Source organism: Ictalurus furcatus, chromosome 20 (assembly GCF_023375685.1).
Source record: "Ictalurus furcatus strain D&B chromosome 20, Billie_1.0, whole genome shotgun sequence".
NCBI lineage: Eukaryota > Metazoa > Chordata > Actinopteri > Siluriformes > Ictaluridae > Ictalurus > Ictalurus furcatus.
This window is the reverse complement of record NC_071274.1, coordinates 11,491,892-11,516,406: the sequence shown is the minus strand read 5'-3', so window position 1 is coordinate 11,516,406 and position 24,515 is coordinate 11,491,892. Positions and strand designations below refer to the sequence as shown.

Below are 24,515 nucleotides of genomic sequence, written 5' to 3'. Positions count from 1 at the left end.
TTTCTGACGACAGTCATTATGTAATTTGGTACGGGACTATATCTAAAATTTAATTTTCAATACACTTATATTACAGAGCAAGACCGAACTAAGCTCATCTGATTCTAGTGTCTAGGATAACGTATCAAACGAATGCGAGTTTACTAGGAAATTTAAATTTGTCTCTTAGATCTGAACTCAGAAACAATGTAACTGTCTGGTTGTGATCAGAATAAAAGGCAACGTGAAAGGTGACTAAATTCCAAAAGCACTATATGACCTTTCTACAGTATATGTCATTAAGTACTAGTTTCCAGCCATTATTATAGCATGGGTGTCATATCTCAGCCCAGCCAGGACTCTGTTTCCCGAGAAGCAACACCCATTTCCAACATGGCCGCTGCGAATTACACTTCCCACACATGCATGTGGGACTTTGAATGCAAACATACTTTGCGAAGTATACGTTCAGCAGACTAATTTCTCTGTCGTTTTCCAAGCCTATTCTCCAGTGTTTATTCATAGATTGACTTTGACCTTTGTTTTGTTTGCCGACTACGTACTTTGATCACTCCTTTGGATTATACTGCCTTTTCCTGCTGCCCGCTTCTGCTTCCGTATTCCCCACGGTGCGTGACAATGGGAGATCTTGTTCATCAGATGTGTGATGTACATCTAGACAATCTGATAACAAACTATACACAAAATTTATGTTGAGAAAATTCAGCTTGCTCTTTGTTCCCAAATAACATTGGACCAGATCCATAGTTTAGATCATCTGCCCACACGTATTTAATCTGTATTACAAGTACTGAACAAGTTAGAGGAAGAGAATATGTAGCTTTACTTTTCATTGGAACTTTATGGTTTATTTGGATCCGTCTTGATTCATTTTCATATTCAGGTTTTTTTTATTCATTTTATTATTATTTTTATGAAGTATCTTCAACCTAGGAGAGTCTGGCATCTAACATAATGTATGAATGTAGGAACATGGATTTTCACCATGTGCTCCACTGGCCTCCTAGTTGAATAGAAAGTCAAACATGTTACATCTTCAAAGGTCAGGCAGTAAGGAAAATAAAAGCACATCACCTGTTTAGATTATATCTATGATTAGGTTCACATTCAATTAAGAAATGAAGCTCATGTTAAGGATATTTTCTTCCACAGATGGCAGACCTTGTTAAATAATATTATTATGGTTTTTCCTTATAATGTCATATTTTATAAATATATTCTTATACATCTTATATTACTTTTTGCCTTTTCTTATACGTTGACATGGGAGAAGAAGGGCCAATGGGCAATGCTGGTGCAAAGGTAAGCCTGCAGAAGGACATGTCTTTGCAACTGTAAGTGATTAGTCAACTTAATCCTTCACATGGTATTCATAAGTTGCCATAAGATTCTGCTACTCTATGGATCATGCTGAAGTTTGAACAAAATGGTTTGACTTAATATCTGCAACAGTAGTGTACAAGTCATTTCTGACTCTGGCCATGTTGGAATGTTCCCAAGTTGAAGTAATGTAGAACTCCTAAGCATTAGATCACCCCAATTACTCTTGTATACTCTTTCCATGCCATCATGCTCATTGCCTGACAAAGCCATTCACAAAACTGTTGTACATTTGGTATCTGGTGATTTTAGAATTAGGCCCCAACTGTCAAATATGTTTTGTGAATGGCTTTGTCAGGCAAAGAGCACGATGGCATGGAAAGAGTATATTTGAAATATTTCAGTGAAAATATTTTTTCATTTTAAATGCATTATATTAGAAATGATAGTACAGTCTTTGTTGATAAGTTACCAACTCATTTTGAAATGACCTTTTAAATAGGATATGCTTTTAATATCATGAGTATGTTGCTCCAATTAGATTTTCTCCATTTTGGAGATGATGAAGAAGCATAATATATTCATGTATATATTTACAGTGGCAAGAAAAAGTATGTGAACCATTTGGAATTTCATGGTTTTCTGAATAAATTTGTCATAAAATGTGATCTGATCTTCATCTAAGTCAAGGGCATTGACAAATATAATGTGTCTAAAATAATAACACAAAAAAAATTCTGATCCCTCATGTCTTTATTGAACAAACTCATTCAACATTCAAAATGGCAGTGGAAAAAGTAAGCGAACCCTTACAATTAATAACCGGTTGACCCCAACTTGGCAGCAATAGTCTCAACCAGGCGCTTCCTGTAACTGTGGATCAGACCTGCACATCGTTCAGGAGGAATTTTAGCCCATTCTTCCTGGCAGAACTGCTTTAGCTCTGTCATATTCTTTGGATGTCTCATGTGTATGTCTTTCTTCAAGTCATTCCATAGCATCTCTATTGGGATGAGGTCTGGGCTCTGACTTGGCCACTCCAAAAGGTGGATTTTGTTTTTCTAAAGCCATTTTGTTGTGGACTTGCTCCGATGTTTTGGGTCGTTGGCCTGTTGCATCACCCAACTTCTACACAGTTTCAGCTGACGTACAAACATTCTCACATTATCCTGAAGAATTGTCTGATATACTTGGGGATTCATCTTCCCCTCAATGATTGCAAGCTGGGCAGGCCCTGATGCAGCAAAGCAGGCCCAAATCATGATGTTTCCTCCACCATACTTTACGTTTGGGATGATGTTTTCATGAGGATATGGCGTGCCCTTTCTACGCCAGATGTAGTGCTGTGTGGTTTTTCCAAATAGTTCAATCTTAGTTTCATCAGTCCACAAAACATTTTGCCAATACCGCTGTGGAGTGTCAATGTGCTCTTTTGCAAACTTCAGGCGTGCAGCAATGTTCTTTTTAGTAAGCAGTGGCTTCCTTCGTGGTGTCCTGCCGTAGATACCCTGCTTGTTCAATGTTTTACGTATTGTACACTCATGAACAGAGATGTTAGCCGGTTCCAATGATGCCTTCAAATCTTCGGCTGTCATTCGGGGTTGTTTCTTTACCTCATTGATGAGTCTTCGTTATGCTCTAGGTGTCATTTTGACTGGGTACCCACTTCTTGGTAGAGTAGCAACAGTCCCAAAGTGTCTCCATTTGTAGATTGTTTGCCAAACTGTAGACTGGAGAATTTCTGAAGTTTTTGAAATCACTTTGTAACCCTTGCCAGCTTTATGTAAATCAACAATTCTTGAACGTAGATCCTCTGAAAGCTCTTTTTGGCGAGGCATGGCTCACATAAGCGTGTGCTTCTTGTACAGAGCAAACTCCAAAAGTTTGAGGAGTTTTTATCAGTCAAAGTAGCTGTAGTCCACACCTCCAAACTCATTTTCTTAACAAGACTCCAATTAGCTTTTTTGAGGTCATTAACTCAAGGGTTCACATACTTTTTCCACAAGCACTATGAGGTTTTTTTGGTTGTTCTCATTAAAGACATGAGGGATCAGAATTTTTTTTGTGTTATTATTTTAGACACATTATATTTGTCAATACCCTGGACTTAGATGAAGATCAGATCACATTTTATGACAAATTTATTCAGAAAAGCATGAAATTCCAAAAGGTTCACATACTTTTTCTTGCCACTGTATAATTAAATCCTATCTTGCCTTTTAACCAAGATGTTATTATTTTTGATTGAGTATTTAAAACAAAATGTAAGTTGTAGTAATTTAATGAAATTGGCTTGATAACTTCAACTCACTAATTTCAAGTCCCCTCCCCTACCCATTTAACATGTCTGGACAAATTCAGACAGTTAAGACTGTGTTAGAGGACCTGTAGATTGAACAAATACTATACAGAGGACATTTCAATTTGAGCATCATTTCATTTACAAATAAATTCTACTAAAGCAATGAATTTGGGCATATTCTCAATTGTTATATGACCAATAGTGGACTTGTGTATAGGTTAGGCTACACCTGCTAATACAGTTGATGGACTATTTTGTACTACTACACGTAGCTAATGCTAGTCATATTTAGCAGTGTAATTTGAATATCTACTCTTTAGTTTACCATAGCAGTGGAAAAGAATGATAAAGTTTCATTTCACAAATCTGCTCATCTAGAGAGGGCTTTCATTTGTGCCATAGGAAGGAAAAGCATGATTAAATTTCTGCTTATTCGTATAAACGTCAACTACATTGTGTAATCTAATTTCATGTATTGACACATTTTTAAAAAAATCTTTTGTCATTCACACATATAGCCTTCTAGCTCCATTGTAGTCAGTTTGCCCTTTGACCAAAATTAGCAGCCTTTGGACTGTGGATAGTTCTATGAGAGGGATAAAAGTAGTAGGCACAGAGTGTTTCTTTTTTGTCTATATTGATCATTTCATTCAGTGCTTTTATGTCTAGAAAACCTGCAGAGATGTTAGGTATGATATTTGTATTGTAAATTACACCAGATTTTAGTTACTACTGTTATACAACTTAAAGTTAGTCATTCTTCCTGGTTTAAAAGGCTGCATTTTACTGGAGAAAGTTTAATTGGAGCAATATACATTTTTTAAATGTTTGTCAACTTAAAAACTTGTGTTCATAATTATGGTATTTAAGTACATAACACTTAAATTCCTTTTAAATAATGTCTAAAAACTGGCTGGAACAACTTAATTTTTATGAGTAATCAACTTAAAAACTTGTGTTTATTATATAAATTATTAAACAAGTGTTAATTCAAAATACATTTGATTGTAGAGGAAAAGGTAATTTCTCTAACCCAATGTAGTTCGTTGGTTGAAATTAATTTCATGAAAAGTTGTCATACCTTCATTAGAAGTTGTCATGTTTTTTTTTGTTGTTGTTGTTGAGCCTAAACATTTGTTAGAATATGCATGTGGAATACACATGAATGTATTGATCTATGTGAAAGAACGTGTGTGTGTGTGTGTGTGTCATATTTTTTGTTGGATGTGTATGGAAATTCATTATTTATTATTTCATCAGCCTTATGTATGTGTGTGTATGTGTGTGTGTGTGTGTGTGTGTGTGTGTGTGTGTGTGTGTGTGCGGGAATGCACCAGAACCGGTATTAAAGTTTACTACTGATAATAATCAATTACCTATGACCTAAATATTTAAACAGATGTGTGGGAACACAACAGATTACAACAAACCTAACACATGTAACATTATCCATCTTTAACTACGCCTGTCAAGATCAATGATTAATCTATGGGAAAGAACGTGTAACCTTATTCATCTTTAACTACACCTGTTAAGATAATGACGGTTGGTGATGACCTTTGACCTACACCTGTCAACGACTGATGTTGACCTTTGACCTAAACCTGTCAAAATAAGGTTACAAAACATACAAACCACTCCTCTCTCTATCGTCAGAGCAAAAGTATTACAACCTAGGGGTCTGTGGGCACCTGTTCTCCCATGTTGTATAAAAAGCAAACTCCTCTTTTCTCTATGTAAAACGTGTGCCGAGCAACAACAAAAACAATGTGACCATACAGAACAGTGTCTTTGTTTTGTTGTTTGTTTAATTAAAACGTTGTGTATCTGCGATTGCTTCCGCCTCAACCTTGAATTGTGACAGACCTGGTGGACGAGCGAGTGAAAAATCCGGATCAAACCGGTCAACTCATAACCTTGCATAACCAAAGGGTTTTCATTTGAGAAACCAATCACAGTTAAAAAGGTTCAGGGTTGCGTACGATAAGCACGTTTTAATACCTGATTTCACAACTCTCCCTTACAAATATGAATATTAAGACTATCCATGTATATATGTATATAGTTTCTTTTTGTTTCTGTTGATGTGTTTTGTAATGGAAAATATGAACGTGCCTACTTTTGATGCTAGGATGCAACTGCCCTTTTCATGTATCAAATGTGGACGAGTAATTGTGGAAAATCGTGTTTTATCAAAATGTTGTTAAACTGTAAAGAGACAATGTCGGTAGTTCCCGGAAACATCGTCTGGTGTTATGTGTTGGCAACTTGTGTACAATGAATTGATGACCAGAATAAATGTAAAATTCATTCAAGGAATCCCTGATTCTTTGTGTGATGACAAACTATTTCCTCCAAATAAAACAAATTGTTAATCGAGGACTTTATGGAATCTGCCAATAAAAACGATGAAGTACAAAAGGCTTTTACAAAATACACCCAGCATAGAAATCTGAGCGTCATCTATCTAGTTCAAAACTTGTTTTTTCAAAGCAAGACTAGCAGAACAATCAATCTGAACACCAACTAAATTGTTCTATTTAAAAACCCTAGAGACAAATTACAGATCAGCATATTTGCTTGTCAAATGTATCCAGGTAACAGCAAGTATTATTTAGAATGCTTTCTCGATGCCATCTCTAGACCTTACAGATACTGATTGTTGACCTGAAAGCACAAACACCAGAAGATCTTTGTCTGCGGTCAAGGTTGTTTCTAGGAGAGAATCCGGTTGTGTATGTTCCGAAGAAGAAGAAAAAACTTTAAAGAATCGACAAACAATGTCTGTTCAATTGTAAAAAAAACAAAACAAAACCCTCCAGTTGCTGAGTTCATTATACTGGTCTCCACCCCGAAGGAGAAAGTATATATTACATGATGCACCCACAGATCTCATTTTGAGCTTATGTGAACTAGCTTTAAACGTGCTCTGAGGGAAAATACCACTGACAAAAAAACTGTACCGGGTTTAAAAAAAACTTGAAAAAATGGATCAAACTATGTAAAAGAGCGTCCGTAGAAAGAAAAAGGAAATTTTTTAATCAATCCAGAGGATTTCTTCTGCCTTTGCTCAGTGTAGCCATTCCTTTTATAAGCAGCTTAACTGCATCCTGCGACAATTAACATGGAGACCACAGAGAAAATATATTTAGTCCCTCAACATCAGCGCGATAAACTTAAAAATATCACCAAAGAGAAGGAAATTTTAGAAGGATGTCGAAAACAATTTGGATGAGGCAATACGAGGGATTTTGTCAAGGACTGATCTGAATGATCATGAGAAGGTGAAACTCTACGTGTCAGCCCGGCAAAAGTTTTTAAACTTGGTTAAACTAAGAGAGCAGGAAACCGCTCAACTGACCCTGTCCACACCTAAAATACTGGAAAGCAAAACAGAAGCAACAGTGACCGAACCTCCTGAAGACGAGATTGTACAAGAGTTGCTTGCTAACATTTCTTTGAGGAACAAAAGAAATGCTTTGTACATTATTGAAAAACTTCCATTATTGAAAAATACGGTGCTTCGTGGAATGATAGTGGTGGATTTATATTTAAAGGAAACACTATCAAAGGATCTCACATGGTGGTGTCGTGGAAATTAGACAACACTCGCAGACTCGTCCTCTGAAGGTAAAAAGGTTTATTACAGAAAGATGGTTAATACGGGATAGAATAAAGCAGGATAGAATAATGAGAGCGCTCTGCCGCCCTTGTACTAAACCACTACTATATGTATGAAACTCAGCGCATGACATAATTCTATGTACCGATAAGAAGCAATTTGAGGCTTTGTTTTAGGAACTTGGAAGATGTTTAGACGAGCCTTGAACAGAAGAACATGTTTCTGTCTCTGTAAGCAGATAAACATTCTGTACTGATCTCAGTCACATGACACGGCCTTCTTAGGCATTATCCACACATGAGAATGAAACAGAACAAGAACAAAATTATTACAAAGTAAAAATTAGTAATTTCCCTCACATCCCCCTATTTTATCATTACAAAATATGATAACTAAAATTAACAGAAATGGGTCGTCATCGTCAGTGTCACGGAGAGAATCTGATTCCCAGTCAGGTTTAGGATACAAGTCAGGTTGGTCTTCGTAGGTATCCTAATCAGTCTTTGTCAACATCAGCGTTTGGTCATTAGTGATTTCAACGAGCATGAGAGACTGCTCCGAACGAGAGAAACAATACAAGGCAAAATGAGCAAGACAAGAAGAATTATTGCACCTATTGGTAGACAGACGGTTACTATCCACGAGCCTCATCCCCCGAATACTGAGTTCAGCCAATCAAACCCCATCTCGCTAGTCTGTGGTGGATTGCGTATCGCAGACCGCATGTGTTCAATGGTAGAATAACCATTATGTGTCTGCTTGACGAGGGGACGTGTGACGTTGTGTGGGTAGCACTGTTGGCAATGATTCTTCTGATGAAAGGCGATAAAGAACGGTTTACAGAGGCGGCCAATATCTTCGCATACGGGCTTTTAACTACTAATTGTCATCCAATCTGCAGCAATAGTCAACTAAAGAACTTCGCTGGCTTACGTGGGACCTATAGAAATCACGTCGCCTTAGGCACTTAGTCCCGTCACCACAGTCAGCTAAATACCAAATTTGGATAAAAGTGTGTGCGTCAAATTAAGACTACTATCGAGTCTATCGAGTCTCTCACTGCGACCGTGACTCAATTAGAGAATAAATGTGAGGATTTGGAGTCGAGGTCACGGCGCAATAACGTTAGGATAGTGGGAGTTCCAGAGGGCGCTGACACATGTACAACTGCTGCTGTAGCGGTCTTGTTAAAAGAGGCTTTTGGTTTGGAGAAGGAGCCGGTTTTGGACCGGTCCCACCGGACCCTTCAGCCGAAGCCCAAGCCTGGTGAATGACCATGAGCTATTGTGTGCAGATTCCACTATCACAGTGACTGTGTTGACATTTTACGCCGTGCGAGAGAGCTTAAACGATTAAAGTGAGGGATTTGACCATCTCCGTTTTCCCTGACTACACAGGCAAGATAGCCCAGGCCCGAGCCGCATTTAACGAGATTCGGCGTCAGCTTCGTGGTATTGAGGGCACTCTCTATGGAATACTTCACCCAGCTCGGCTTCGCATTACATATAACGGTGTTCAGAAGGACTTTATTTCAGCGGAGGAAGCAGGAGACTATGTTAAACACTTGATATCGGGGTGAACTGCATCACCTACACAGCGGCGGATTTTTCGCTCTTCTTTCATTTTTATTTTTTGCACTCGGCCTTCCAGCTCTACAGTATTTGGATTTTATTGAAGATATTGTTGTTGCATTACTTCGCCTAGATTTTGTGGACTCACTGCTCTTAAATCTACTTCGGTATTAATGTGGTTCTCTGTTTTGAGGCTCTGATTGGGTTAGAGTTTCTGTTTATTTAATTGTATTAGTGTTTTTTCCTCGGCTTTACGTGCTCACTGTTATATTATTTGTTACAAGTCTTTAAAAGTTAAGGACATTATATTTGTTATTGTGTGCAGACTGTTTATCAGACTTGAAGTCAGTAGGGGCTTTTTCTCTTACTGGAACTTTGTGTCTTGGTAATTTTTTTGGTTAGTTCAGATTACACTCCGAGTTGTTTTCACATTGTGTACAACTTTTGGTTATTGTGGGAAACACTGCTGTCTCATATTTTTTATGGAGACTTTGGGTGTGTGTGTGTTTGGGGGATTGTGAGAGTAAACAAAACATGCCAGTGCTTTGAAGGATGTGAACTGGAACGGAGTAATGGTAGCCAATTGCAAATCTGTTTTTAGAGGATTTAAACCTAACATGGTGAACAAATTATATTATAGAATTCAGGCAGTTTTACTGGGGTTATCTCATACAGTGTGGCAAGTAATAATCTGGAAAGACCATTGTAATATCACAGTCTAAAACTGGATTTAAAGAGAAGCAAATCAGTAAATTAATCACATGTAAATGAATCACATGAATATGAATCACACGAATATGAATCACATGAAAATGAATCACACATAAATGAATCACATATAAATGAATCACATGTAAATGTATCATATGAAAATGAATAAATAAATTAAATTATAAAAGTGTGTGCGTCATGCACTCTTTCTGCTGCAATGATGTGATTGGCGTGATTGATCATTAAGTCTTCCACCCAATAAACTTCAATATCGCGCTTTGGTTTATCTTTCCAGCTTAAGGGTCTACCCCCGGACCCCCAGAGTTGTCGGGAGTGGTCCCAGTGATTTGTGGGTTTATTTCTGTGACAAGGCTTACTAACAGACACCACCTATACCAGGAGAAGGGTGCACGATTAGGAAAAAGGTTTGTATTTATGAGTGGATATGCAGGTCAACGTTTAATGATTTGTGTCTAGTCTTCAACTGTAGTCTGTGGTCAGGGAACTTTGGGGCGTAAGAGGTGCGGTAGCAAAGTCACGTCGTCTAACCTCTGTCCTGGTCACGTGGCTATATAGTACGCACTAATGAAGTTCAGTCCTCCTAAGAGTACTGTTTCAGTCGTCAACATTTTCTCCAAAAACTACATGTCCGTGATTTCGCTTGCTACTAGATACCACTTAAGACCGTCTATCGTGGAGTCGCGTGGGATTGGTGTGTTGATGTGTGTTTGAGTTCAGTGTGTCATGTGTGTGGGTGTGTATATGCAGATTGTCGCTCGTGAGCGTCGGTCCTCCTAGAGGCCTCTTGATAGAGAATTACGGTCTAGTTCTCCTATTGCAGTCTGTCTTCTCCAGCTCAGTGCTCAGCTCTGGCACACTCCTGCAGTGGCTCGCATGCATCCACATCGCTCTCTGGCTGGCTTTTACCATGGAGTGAGTGACGAAAAGGATCTAGAATGGCCCAGACCACCGTGGCTTATCCCACCTGGTCCTGCGGAAGTCCTTGATCACGATCCACTCTCCGGGTTTCAGATCATGCAGCGGACCAGTAGCTGGAGCTGGAAGTGCTGCCTTTACCTGCTTGAGGATAGAGTGCAGAGCAGAGGACAGGGTTGCACAGTAATTTAACATTACATCATCACATGCTGCAGCATCGGGAAGAGGAGCTGTCACAGGTCCAATTCCTGTGTGTGGAGGTCTCCCAAACAGTATCCCAAAGGGGCTAAGTCTGTTTTTTTAGTGTCCCATTTTCTCTCTCTACCACGCCACCACTAGCTGGATGATATGCACAGTGCTGCTTTAAGTCAATACCCAAATTTTCACCCACCTACTTAAGGGCATGGCTCACAAAAGGTGTGCCATTATCACTGGAGATTATCATTATCACTACCGTGTCTGAGTCCTGTTTGGATGTAGGGACATGGCCTTCTCTGCCTTCAAACCTCAACCCACGTTATGAGTTGCGCAAACAGTGTAAACAAAATTTTTTTTTTTTTTTTTAGAGTAATTAGAGAAACCAATGCCTTATCACAGCTATCCATTACCCCCTTTTTTGACGCATGCGTCAACTTTGAAGACAAGGACAGTCCTGGGGGCACTGCCAAACTCCGTCAACAACCGTGCAGCCTGCTTTGCGCCACACAGCCTTTTCCTCGTCCATAGCTCGTGCTTGGAGGTCTGAAAGCTGTAAAGAAGGTGTGATTATTTTCTTTTGAGTTTTGGGACCATAGATGCAGCTGCTTGCTTTGCTGCACTGTCCGCTTGAGCGTTTCCTAGGAAAACAGGGTTTAATTTGTTAGTGTGTGCATCACATTTGCATACTGCAATAGTTTTGGGGAGTAGGACTGCGTCCAGCAGCTCAGAGACTAGTTTGTGGTGGGCTATGTGTGTTCCTGAACTCGTCAGGAAGTTCCTGTGTTTCCAAATTGTCCCCAAATCATGTACTACCTCAAAGGCATATCTACTGTCTGTGTAGATATTTACTGACGGTCCCTCAGCATGTCTTCATGCCTCTATGAGGGCATACAGTTCAGCTGCTTGTGCTGAAAGGTTTGAGGGGAGACTTCCTGACAGACCGTCTCGTGTGCGGTCACTACTGCATAGCCCACTCGATTTTTACCTGTCTCTGGGTCACGTGACGCTGACCTGTCCATAAAGAGGATCAAATCTGAGTTTTCCAATAGAACATCTTTCAGGTCGACTCAGGAGAGCAGAGTTCATTAGTCAGTACAACACAATCATGTGGTTCCCCATCTCCCTCTGTTGGAAGAAGAGTAGCAGGGTTAAGGACTGTACATCGTTTTATAGTGACATTCGGCATGTCTAGTAGTATAGCGTTATGATGCAGCCACCATTGGGTGGAAAGGTGTGAGGTTTTCTGTTCAAGTAGGAGTAACACCTCATGTGGAACCAAGAGGATCAATTCTGAGTAACCTACCAGGTCTCTTGATGCCACCGTAGCTTTCTCAGCTGGTGCTACTGCACATACACACGGGAAACTCTGCAGCGACTGGATCCAACTTACCTGAGAATGAGCTGTCCAACCTGCTGCATATGCCATCTCTCTGAGCTGTGCTTCTAGAATAGTATAGTTTAGAATGAAAGATCTTTGATACAAACACATACCTAAGATAGAGAGAACTTGTTTCTCTGTCAGAGGTTTGGGAATCTTTTGGATTGCAGATACTCTTTCTGCGGAGAGTTTCTTTGCAAAAATGTCATGACCTAAGAAATCTCACTTCTTGTTGTACATACTGTAATTTGGAGAGACTGGCTCTGTGTCCCTCTTTGGCAAGATGCTGTAACAATTTAATGGTGTCAGTTTCACACTGTGCCCTGGAGAAAGTGGTAGGGGTGCTAAGCTGTCCTTTAGGATTTGGTTGTATATCGTTAGTAACTCTCAATACCCTTAACACAAGCGAGTGAAAGTGTAAGGACATCCGTCAAATATGAATGCAAACCAAAACTGATCGTCTTTATCAAGAGATATACTGCAAAAACGCATTAGATAAATCTATGACTGAAAACCATTCGCTATTTGCTGGAACCTGTCTTAATATAGTGTAAGAATTTGGCATGTCTGGAGCTCTCTGTTTGACTGCTGCATTAACCGCTTGCAAATCTTGTACAAATCACCATTCATCATTTTTTTGCTTCTCTCACTGGAAATATTGGAGTGCGCACTGGCGAATCTGGACAGGGGACAATGACCCCTGCCTTCAATAATGAATTGAAATCTAGTCCAATGCCCCCAGTAGCTTCTGATTTAAGAGGATATTGAGATTGTCTGGGCCTAAAGTCAGATTTGGGCGTGATCACGACTGGAAGTGCACTCCTAATCAGGCCTATGTCATCTTTCCCTTGGGCCCACAGCGTGAGAGGCACCTTCTTCAATTGTGGATGTATCTCTAGGGGTGTGGGGCTTGTCCCAAAGTTCAGAAACATTCCCTTGTCATGACAAATAACATCCAGGTTTACCTTGCACATTTCCAGAAAGAATTTTTTTTTATATAAATTCCCAGTGTCAGGCTGTACCACAGGATGGAGGTGGGTTTCTGTTCCCAATCTGTAATTTTCCCACTCTCACATAATCTGACCCATAGTAACACATCTTTCTACTGTTTGTTCTTTATTTTGGCTAATGAGACGTGGGGCACTGATTCTGGGATGAAAAATAAACGCAACTGTGTGTCATTCAATTTGACTGAACATGGACAAAATTTGTCACACCAATATAGGTACAGTTTTTCACTTTCTGGGATATCCATAAACCATTCTTTCTCAAAATTAAGGTCTCTTCCTTCATGCACTTGCGCTGTGCAATGAAGGGCAGAGGACAGCATAAAATCAACATTGTTGTCCTTCATCTTATCATGTGCCAACGTCAACAAACGAACATGGGTTTGTTATGCATGGACCATTGATAAACACAGAGCTCTGTTTCTTTAACAAACGGAGTTCCCAAATATGAGTCATCAGTTATTGTTACTCCCTGAGGTAAGAACATCAAATTTAAGTGTAAAACACACATTAAGTCCCTGCCCAGTAGATTGACTGGACATGAAGACGAAATTAGGAATTGGTGGGTAACTCTTTTCCCATTTTCACATTCACAAACTAACGGTTCAGAGAAAAGTTCTGATACTGAATGTCCCGCCCATGGAGCGCAGTGACCATGAACTCATTTTTCGGGGATTCTTTTAATTCTCAGTGTTTTATTACTGAATACATTGCTCCTGAATCAAAAATGTGACACTTTGCCCATTAACTACAAAAGATATACATAGTAACTGTGTAAAAGGGGAGGCGCTGTATTTTAAAAGGTTAAGGGTCCTGACTGGTTCAGACATTTGTGAATTGTCAGTCTGACTAATGTTGGATGTGGGTGTGTGCATATATTCCTGTTCTTTGTGAGCTAACTGATAATTTGGGTGTCTGATGTCACCTCTTCTGTTCCCAGGTGCCTCACCCTTTCCTTAGCTCTGCCCGTCAGTTCGCTTCTGCTCTGGACAGTCTCTTGCAAAATGTCCAACTTTTCTGCAGTTGTAACAGTTTAATCCTGGTCCATAGCCCTGAAGGCCGGGTCTTCCTCATCTGCGTGCTTTTGGTCTTCATCTCCTCTCCATCTTTCTTTCCTTTGCCTCTCGTAGGAGCTTCTCCGCGTGGATTGCATACCTCTCCACTTGTGTGAGGTTTCCGGTGTCCCAGGTGATACATTGTTGTTTGATTGTAGCGGCAATTTCTGGTTTAATGCCATTCATAAAGCTGTTTCTGAGATGTGCCTCCCATGCTGTGATGGCCGCCTGCACATCTGCCAGAGCATTGGGTTTCTCCAAGCCTGAGTTTGCATTATGGACCTCAGTGAGCCTGGACAGGTACTGTAATGCAGTCTCTGAATCTTGCTGCTTGCACTTTGTTTTTTTTTTGTCATATCCATTCACACAGGAAAGGTGCTGGAGCGCAGTGATTTGTGCTCTGTACCTTGCGTTGACTTCATCATCCCACTGTAGGTTGATCAGGCGGACATCGTTCTCTGGGAATTCACGTGAAACCTTGACCCAGTCCATACCAAGTTTTGCCATGAGCAGTCGTCGTAGTTCATGAGTGGTGGGTCTGAATTCTCTGCAGAATATCTGAAGTTCATCCCCAAACTTTTGTCCTCCTACTTTGCGGAGAGCCGGCAGATGCGTCATGCTGCTCCTGATGTCTTCCAATATCCAGGGTCTGTGAACTAGCATAGGGCCTCCTTCTCTGGCCACTTCTAGCATTGGGGCATTTACCACGGCATGCATTGTCCCTTATCTTTCCGATTTTGTTGGTCTGAAGCCCTCAGGCAGCAATGTTGTTGGTCCCTTCACTTGGGATCTCGTGTATAACACCACCAGTGAAATTAGGATGGCTGGTGCATAGTTCAGTGGGGGTTGGTGGCTCAGTGGCTGGACCGCTTTATCGTGAGGAGGTGCCTCTGAAACTGCAGGTTCCTCCCTCCTTACTGGCTGTGGGTGTCGTGGTGGGGCGGAGTCCAGGTCAGGATCGGCTTTCTGCAATTTAGCACACTGAGAAACAGGTGAGGGCCCTGCCTGACATTTTTTCTCTCTTTTATGTGCCTCGCTCTGCCATTCAGCAAATGCCTCGCAATCAGCCAAAAACTGTACTTCACTCTTTGTTTTAGGGGTCTCTCTCTCTCTCTCCTTTGTCTCTAAATTAAGTTTCAGTTGTTCTAACTGTCTGAGGCTAAAACTACCTTTTTCAGGAAAAGCACATTCTTTAACCCATACATCATATTGATTCAAATATCCTTCCCCATAATTTACACGCATAAATGTGATATTAGAACCAACATATGCGCACCCTGTACATACCATAGCATGTATGTGGTTTGGTACATGTTTTCCCATATTTTTCTTTTATATATTTTTTTTTCTTTTCACACCTTCTATAACTTTCAAAGTTTAATCAATTTAACATGCTATGAAAATCAAATGAATATGAATTCTCGTGCACAGACAGAAAAGGTTCAAAATGTGTGCGAAATCTCTAGACATTCAATTAATCACATAACTTATAGGTTCAATAGAGCAAACCTTAAGAATGTAAAATAGTTTACCTGTGAGGGCGAGTCCACATACAGCAATTTGGTAGGACTTACAGTTTTCTCTTCCCTTCTTTTTTTTTATCTCAGTAAAATTTACTTGTGCGTTAATTTTGCCAAATATATCATGTACCGCTGATATGATGGAATGAGTCAATGGGGCATGCCACTTGATAATAATCCGCCGTAAAAATACTGCGCCTCTTGCGCTTCTTAATAAGTACTCTCTTTACTTATTTATTCCTCGAAACGGACTCTTTTCGTTAGCAAATATTTTTACCATTATTATCTCTCTCTCTATATATACCCGTCGGTATATATCTTAGTTTTGAAGCTGTGATCTAAGAAACACCAATATCTCTGCCATCGCAGAGGCAAAGTTCCCAGAACTTCTTATAAGAAATCGCTCAATGTAATACACGCATTTCTTATATCATTGACTCCCTTCCATACAGACAGCAATACACAATGACTTTATAAAATTATAATTTACCTTAAGGCAAGGTATGATTCCTTGATGATTCCTACCAGTCAGTGGTAAGGCTGCATTGGTCTTTCGCTCTGCACAACAAAGGGCAAACCGCCTGTATCAACATGGACCTCAGGGTAAAACTTTTCCATGGGCGTCCTCCAGTTTGCTTGTTGTTCAGAAAAGCTGAAAGACTCGCGCAGCCCAGCCAGGAGACGCCAAATTGTCGTGGAAATTAGACAACACTCGCAGACTCGTCCTCTGAAGGTAAAAAGGTTTATTACAGAAAGATGGTTAATTCAGGATAGAATAAAGCAGGATAGAATAATGAGAGCGCTTTGCCGCCGTTGTACTAAACCACTACTATATGTATGTAACTCAGCGCATGACATAATTCTGCGTACCAATAAGAAGCAGTTTGAGGCTTTGTTTTAGGAACTTGGAAGATGTTTAGACGAGCCTTGAACAGAAGAACATGTTTCTGTCTCTGTAAGCAGATACACATTCTGTACTGATCTCAGTCACATGACATGGTCTTCTTGGGCATTATCTTCAAATGAGAATGAAACAGAACAAGAACAAAATTATTACAAAGTAAAAATGAGTAATTTCCCTCACAGTGGATTTCCTTAAGAATCTCATGGCCCCTTATAAAGTATCCGACAATCGGAGGCCTTTAGGATGGAAAAAGTTCTTACAGACAGTATCCAACCTAAATTTACCCTTTTCTGCAATAACTAATAGGGGGTGTTTGATGCACAATATCTGACATAAAAATATCTAAAGATACCCCTCAACTTATTTACCCCTACAAGCAAAGACTATGATACTTTTACCTCTGAGCCAGTTTTTAAGTCTCCCACTCAACCATTCTGCCTGGTTTGATTTTTGAAATGATGAGGAACAACAAATGTTGTATATTGTTACCATTTATTTCAATAATCAACAATTTTCTTGTGAAGCGTTGTAATTTAATATTCCACTACACATGCAAATGAAACATATCTAGAGAGTTAACACATTGCACACAAGTAAATGACTGCTTTTTATTTACTCTAGGGTACATTTTTTAAACAAAAGACACAACAGCATTATCATTTCTATTTAAATCTTTGCTATACATAGACATAATAGGTTTAAACGAATAACCTTTAGCTCTGTGACACAGAAAAAAAAAAAACATACACAGTGTTGCCCACAGCAAACTGAAGTAAAGTTTTGAACTTGTTATATTTTATCTTGCAACATTTATTTTGAGCGACGAAAGAGTTCAAAATCTGGCAGGTTTCCGTACAAGTCAAAAAACTCTCAGGTGGTTTCGGCATTAAGGCATAAAGCTAGCCAGTGCTCACCCAGCATGTGTCTTTGATGTGTATTTACAATGAACAAAGCAGGAAACTATCTCAGTGTAGTCACAGGTAGCTTGTCACAGGCCATCACATGTGAAATATTTTATCTATTTCAGGACAACTTCTCATAACCTCCATTAGTTCTCTGGTATCCACGTGTTACTGGTAATCAATAAGCACATTTCTTCGATTGTTTATTTCTAGAATACTGTCGAAACTGGCGTACACAATTGGATTCACTGTTCTTGGAAGTGGTTGTCGAAATCTGAGTTCCAAACGCATACTTCCCAACATTATTAATGACAGATGTTGCCCACAATCGTCGTCAGGATTCAGGTTGAATGCAAATAAAATATATCCGTTCAGGTACTCTTCTCTGCTCAACACGGTTGTACAGAGTGCTTATTTGAGTTCCTTCCTGTCAACTCATACCAGTGTGGTCATTCTCCACTGATCTCATTAACAAGGTGTTTCAGCCTGCAGACCCAGGAGAAGAGCAGTTTCTGAAATACTGGACTGATAAGACACTTTGGTTTGAGATCAAAAGATGAATATCCCTTGCTACACACACAAAATTATAGTTTTGCACGTTTTAGTGGGGGAAATGAAAAACAAAAAAAAGTGCATAAGTAACTATTACTGTCACGACACGGAATGCGAGTAGGATACAAGTGCAGATTTACATGAAATAAAACAAAAGTACTAACACAAATGATTAAACATATAAACTATGGAATTCAGGCAGAGAAACAAGACAACATAGCAACGGCAAAATAAGACAAACGTAAGACAACGTAAGTGTTCATTAACATGAATGAAGTTCAGGTGCAGGTGGTCATGTGACATGGTGGTGTGGTGCAGTGGCTGTTGGAAACTGTAGTCCAGAGTTACTTCTCTGATGTTACATGGCAATTACTTTGTTAAAGCATCTTTTGCTTGTAATACAGCACTTAGTCTTTTGAGGTCTACCAAATTAGCACATCCTGATTTCGCAAGTTTATTCTCCTCTTCCTTGCATAAATGTTCCAGATCTATCAAATTGTGAGTGGATCTCCTGTGCATAGCCCGCTTTAAGTCATTCCTTAGGTTTTTAATAGTATTTAGATCTGGGCCCTGACTGGGCCATTTCAAAACATTGATCTTCATCTTCTTCTGAAGCCATTGTTGACTTGCATTTGTGCTTTGGGTTATTACCATGCTAGAAGGTGAAATTTCTTCAGCTATCTAACAGAGGCCTACAATGTGCTAAAACAGTATTTTGAGCTATCCAGGATTGCCTCTATCTTGACTAGAGCCCCAGTTCCAGGTGAAAAGAGCAGCCCCATTACATTATGCTTTACCATCATTATGGTGTTCTCTCCGATAAGCGGTCTTGTTTTTGTGCCAAACATATCTTTTACAGTTAAGCCTGAAAAGTTCTACCTTGGTCTTGTTAGACCATAACACATTGTGCCACATGGTACTGGCAAAATTTAGGTGGGCTTGGATGTTTGTTTGTTTTTTCATGAGAAAGGGCTTCCATTTAGCAACCCTACCCCATAGCCCAGACAGGTAAAGAATATGAGAGATTGCCATCTCATGCAGGGAGTGACCATTACTTGACGGATATTCTGCAGCCCCTTTTGCTTCTGTAGGTCTCTTGGTCTCTTGGCAGCCTCCCTGATAAGTTTTCAACTTGTCATTTTGTCTAATTTGGAGGGACATCCTGTTCTGCCACTGTGGTGCCCCATTTTCTCCACTTGTTGTGGCCTTCACAATGTTCCATGGCATTCCATTGGAAATTCTTCTGTTCTCCTCTCCTGATCAATACCTTTCAACAATGAGATCCTGTACATACTTTGTAAGCTCTTTTTGCAGACTATGGCTTCAGCAGTTGGATGAAACCAAGATATCCTGCAAAAGCGACTGTTCTTTATTTGGGGTTAAACAGGATTGCTTCACTGATTACAGATGTATGATAATTACTTTTGAACATGAGTGTGAATCAAGTAGTTAATTCTTAGCATGAACAGATGCCCTATCATAAAACTTATGTAGCCAGGTTATTGTCATTATTTTTCTTCTTTTTTTAAATGTTTCTATATGTTTATCACTTGAATTTTGTTGATTGCTATATCACATTAAAGTAGGAAAAAAGATTTATCTTGACTTAATTTTTATGTCACAAAAACCTAAGAATTTTATATCCACTGTATATAACAGGCCAGGGTCAGGGGTTCAATTCCCGCGGCTCTGTGTGTGCGGAGTTTGCATGTTCTCCCCGTGCTGCAGGGGTTTCTTCCGGGTACTCCCGTTTCCTCCCCCAGTCCAAAGACATGCATGGTAGGTTCATTGGCATGTCTAAAGTGTCCGTAGAGTATGAATGGGTGTGTGAGTGTGTGTGTGATTGTGTGCCCTGCGATGGATTGGCACCCTGTCCTGGGTGTACCCCGTCTTGTGCCCGATACTCCCTGGGATAGGCTCCAGGTTCCCCGTGACCCTGAAAAGGATAAGTGGTATAGAAGATGGATGGATGGATGGATGTATATAACAGTAACTCAACCACTGGTTACATCTGTGGTGCGTAGAAAAGTATCTCAATATGCACATCATGTGAAATCTTGAAGCGGATGGGCTACAACATCAAAAGACAGCCATGAACAGGAATCTGATGCCACAGTGTGTAAAAGCTCAGAGAAACTGGATAGTTGGAGTTAGAAAAAAGTCTGTGATTCCAGTTCTTGGCTGATAGGAGAGGAACCCAATGTGGTCTTCTGCTGTTGTAGCCCATCTGATTCAGTGTTTGCCGTATTGCATATTCTGAGATGCTTTTCTGCTCACCACAGTTGGAGAGTGGTTATTTGACTTACCGTGGCATTCTTATTAACTGAAACCAGTCTGGCAATTTTCCTCTGACTTTTCTCATTAACAAGGCATTTCCACCCAGTTTACCACTACCTGCATGATTTTTGGTTTTTGCACCATTCTGTGTAAACCCTAGAGAATGTGTATGAAATCCCAAGAGATCAGCAGCAACAACCATGCCATAGTCTGTCACTGAGAACACATTTTTTTCTTCATTATGATGTTTGATATGAATCAAACTTGGCCTGTATCTGCATGATTTTATGCATTGCACTACTGCCACATGACTGGCTGATTGGATTATTGCATGAGTGAGAAGGGGTACAAGCAGTCCTATTAAAATGACTGCTCGTGACTGTTTATAAATTACAATATATATATATATATATATATATATATATATATATATATATATATATATATATATATATGAAGGCACCAATGATAAAACGATCAGAGTCACATTGTGCTTGAATTCCAGAATTTGAATTTAAAAGTTCAGAAACTTCGTATGTCATAATAGTTGAGAACAGAGACCCAGGTTCCTCTTGACCCTGAAAAGGAGTAAGCGGTAGAAGATAGATGGATGGATGGATGGATGGATATGTTCACTAGACCCATTTATAGTCTTTATGAAGACACCAAAATTTATCAGCCGTTATTGTTTACATTGTGTTAATTGAAGCATGAAAAAATGCTTGCGCGGACTCTGATCTTTCTTTCGTGGGTATTCACAGTAATACAGTGACGAACTTATACTAATTTATTCAACTGAGCATCATCAACATCACTTAAATACTTAAAACTCACAGAATATACATTATACATCGATCTCAACATGAATATTATTAATATTAACATTAATTATCAATGTTATTAATATTATATTATTTTATTTATATTATAGCAATTACTAATGAGATATGTTGAAGAAATTTGACAGTAAGTTAACAATGAAATTCACTCAGCTGGGCTATTGGCTGATTCACTCAGCCTATTGGCTGATTTCGGTTATGTGACTGGACTCTGATCATTTTTCCATAGTATGACTTTATTTTAAATGGAAAATTCTGTGACCCTGATCTTTCTATCATCCAAGTACATTTATGAGATCATTCTTCAATGCTCAATCAACAGCCATGGATGCACAACTCCAAAAATACAGTTTTGTGACTCTGATCGTTTTTTCATTGTGGTCTTCATATATATATATATAAACTCAACAAAAAAGATACGTCCTCTCACATCCAACTGCTTTTATTACCAGGAAATTTCTTCACGTGTAAATATTTGTATTAGCATAAAAAGATTCAGAAACTGAAGAAGTTTCACAGGCATTTAATGAACAGAAATGGAATAATGAGTCCCTGAACAAGTGGGGGGGAGGGGGGTGTCAATCTCAAAAGCAACAGTCAGTATCTGGTGTGGCCACCAGCTGCTTTAAGTACTACAGTGCATCTCATCTTCATGAGCTGCACCAGATTTGTCAGTTCTTGCTGGGAGATATTACCCCACTCTTCCACCAAAGCATTTGCAAGTTCTCAATCACGTCTGGGGCAACACATGGTTACATGTGGTTTGGCACTACAAGGACAATACACACAATAAACATGTGCAATAATCGTTTATGGTTCATGGTTTATGGTTATGGTGTTGAACAAGCATGAAAAACATTGTTTAAACCCTTGAAATCCTTTCCAATAAAGTTTATTGGATTTTACAAAATTATCTTTAAAAAACGTCTCCTGAAAAATGGACGTTTCTTCTTTTTTTCTGAATATATATATATATATATATATATATATATATATATATATATATATATATATATGCATGTACACACAGACACACACACACGCACACACACACATATATATATATATAAATATATATTGTGCTCTGTCTTTCAGAGACCTCATGTCTTTGTATGCAGTGCTGTGGTCCTGCTCGTGCCTGCTCTTTGCAGGGTTTTGACCAGGATCGGCAGAAGATTTTCCTATTTGAAAGGCCACTTAGAGGAGATATGTGCTGCCTGGGCTTCTGTTTGATGGAGATGAGGGTCTACACGGCCAGTAGGGAGCTCATTGGCACTATCCACCAGAGGTACACACACAAACATTTAGGATATAAAATAATACATAATATTTATACACTATATGGCCTAAAGTATGTTGACACCTGAGCATTGAACATCCCACTCAAAAACCATAACCTCCACTCTTCTAGTGAAAGGTTTAGTGATAGGAAATCTTAATGCTACAGCATGAAAAGAAATTCTAGAGGATTCTATGCTTAAAACTTTTTGGCAACAGTTTTGGGAAGACCCTCATATGAGTGGTATTGTCAAGTGTTCACATACTTGTATTGTATGTATGTAACTGCCTGTATGTAACATTTAATCCTAATGCAACCCTAACCTTAACCTCAGTAACACTTTTTTTTTTTTTCAGTTTTGAGAAAAGAAGCACAAAAAAAGATGTCCTGTTCTGAATTGCCATTCTGACACCTTTCTATGCAGAATCCGCTCAATTTAAATTTTCCAATATTACATCACACTCAAACCTTTTTTTAAAATGGATACTTCAATGAGTGTGCTGCTGCCAAAACTCTTCTCTTCCCCCTTTATATTATCACCCATTTTCTCCCTCCGCATTGTCCACTTTCTTCCAGTACTAGTTGTTCTGCATCATCAGATGTCACCTTTGTGAGCATTCAGCTCTCTCTCTTTCCTTCTTTTCTCTTTTTGGCTGGCTCTGAAAATGCAACTACACACCCAATGATATTTGAACTCTGTGGAATTAAATTACTCATAGCATTTTATTCACAGCGCCAGGAAAAATAACTCTGACTTTATTTGAGCCAAAGCTACTTGTCCAGTGTAGGCCACTTGTACATTTACAGTGCAGACTTGATGTTGTTTAACTATCACTGTAATAAAGGTAGACGTCCTAGAGGTGTATCAAACCCTAAACCACTTTGTTTGACGTGAATGCATGCAGTTAAAAATAAACTACTTGTGTTTTCATCAGTCTTACCTAAGGGTCACTGATTGTAGCACATTGGATCAACATTTTGGTGTCACCTACAGCAACTGTGGCTGTGCATAACACGGCTCTCCCATCTGCCAGGTGGAGTATGTTCACACCCTACTTTGAGGTGTGTGACTCTGCAGACTCTCCCTTCCTGAGGATACAAGGCTCCTACTGTCCAATCCGTTGCATCTCCGACCAGGAGTTTAAGGTCAGATACCTCATACTAGGTTAAATCAAACTTTATGTGGCTTATCTCTCTCTTAGTCTTTTTGGTGAAGATCTTATTGCTGGAAATAATAAACAATTTTAAGCACATGGAATGGTGAATGAATCTAAGTATAATAATTCATAAAACAGTCATATGACATCAAAACAAGGAAACAAGCAAGCAAATCAAATCAAGTGCAATTGATAAATCAGTTTCTGCTGTGGAAACAAGCTGAAATTAGGCATATTTTGGGCGCATATTTTATAACCAAATATGTAAGTGTGCTGTTTTTATATACACTTTCATAAGATGCATGTATTGTATGTAAGATTCATATGTACGGCTTTCCATTATTGCTGGAACAATGAATTCTGAATTATACCAAGGAATTCTAAAGGAAAATGTCAGGACCTCTATCTATGAATTGATTCTCAAGAGAAAGTGGTCATGCAGCAAGACAACAACCCTAAGGACATTATATTTACATTTATGGCATTTGGCAGATACCCTTGTCCAGAGTGACTTACATTTATCTCATTTATACAACTGAGCAGTTTAGGGTTAAGGGCCTTGCTCAAGGGCCCAGCAGTGACAGCTCAGCAGTGCTGAGATTTGAAATCATGACCTTCTGATCAGTAATCCAACATCTTAACCACTGAGCAAGTCATTACACTAAAGAATGGTTAAAGAATAAATTTAATGTTTTGGAATGGCCAGGTCAATGTCTTGTCCTGACCTTAATTCAATAGAAATGTTGTGAAAGGATCTGAAGGAATCAGTTCATGTGAGGAAACCCACCAACATCCCAGAGTTGAAGCTGTTCTGTACTGAGGAATGAGCTAAAATTCCTCCAAGCCGATGCGCAGTACTAATCAACAGTTACCAGAAACATTTAGTTGCAGTTATTGGAGAACAAGGGGGTCACATCAGATACTGAAAGCTAATGTTCACTTTTGCCACTCACACACATAATAATAAAAATAAAAATAAAAATAA

At 39.2% G+C, this 24,515-nt stretch overlaps 1 protein-coding gene across 1 annotated transcript in view; it reads left to right on the top strand.

Annotated features, from left to right (window-relative positions):
- Nucleotides 1-1,025: 1,025 nt before the first annotated feature.
- LOC128623806 (phospholipid scramblase 2) overlaps nucleotides 1,026-24,515 on the top strand; it is a 28,795-nt gene continuing 5,305 nt past the window's right edge. Inside the window, exons 1-4 of the mRNA XM_053650911.1 lie at nucleotides 1,026-1,042; nucleotides 1,274-1,302; nucleotides 22,190-22,382; nucleotides 23,408-23,519. Of these exons, the coding sequence (XP_053506886.1) occupies nucleotides 1,026-1,042; nucleotides 1,274-1,302; nucleotides 22,190-22,382; nucleotides 23,408-23,519 (351 nt within the window). The remainder of the gene's footprint in view (nucleotides 1,043-1,273; nucleotides 1,303-22,189; nucleotides 22,383-23,407; nucleotides 23,520-24,515) is intronic.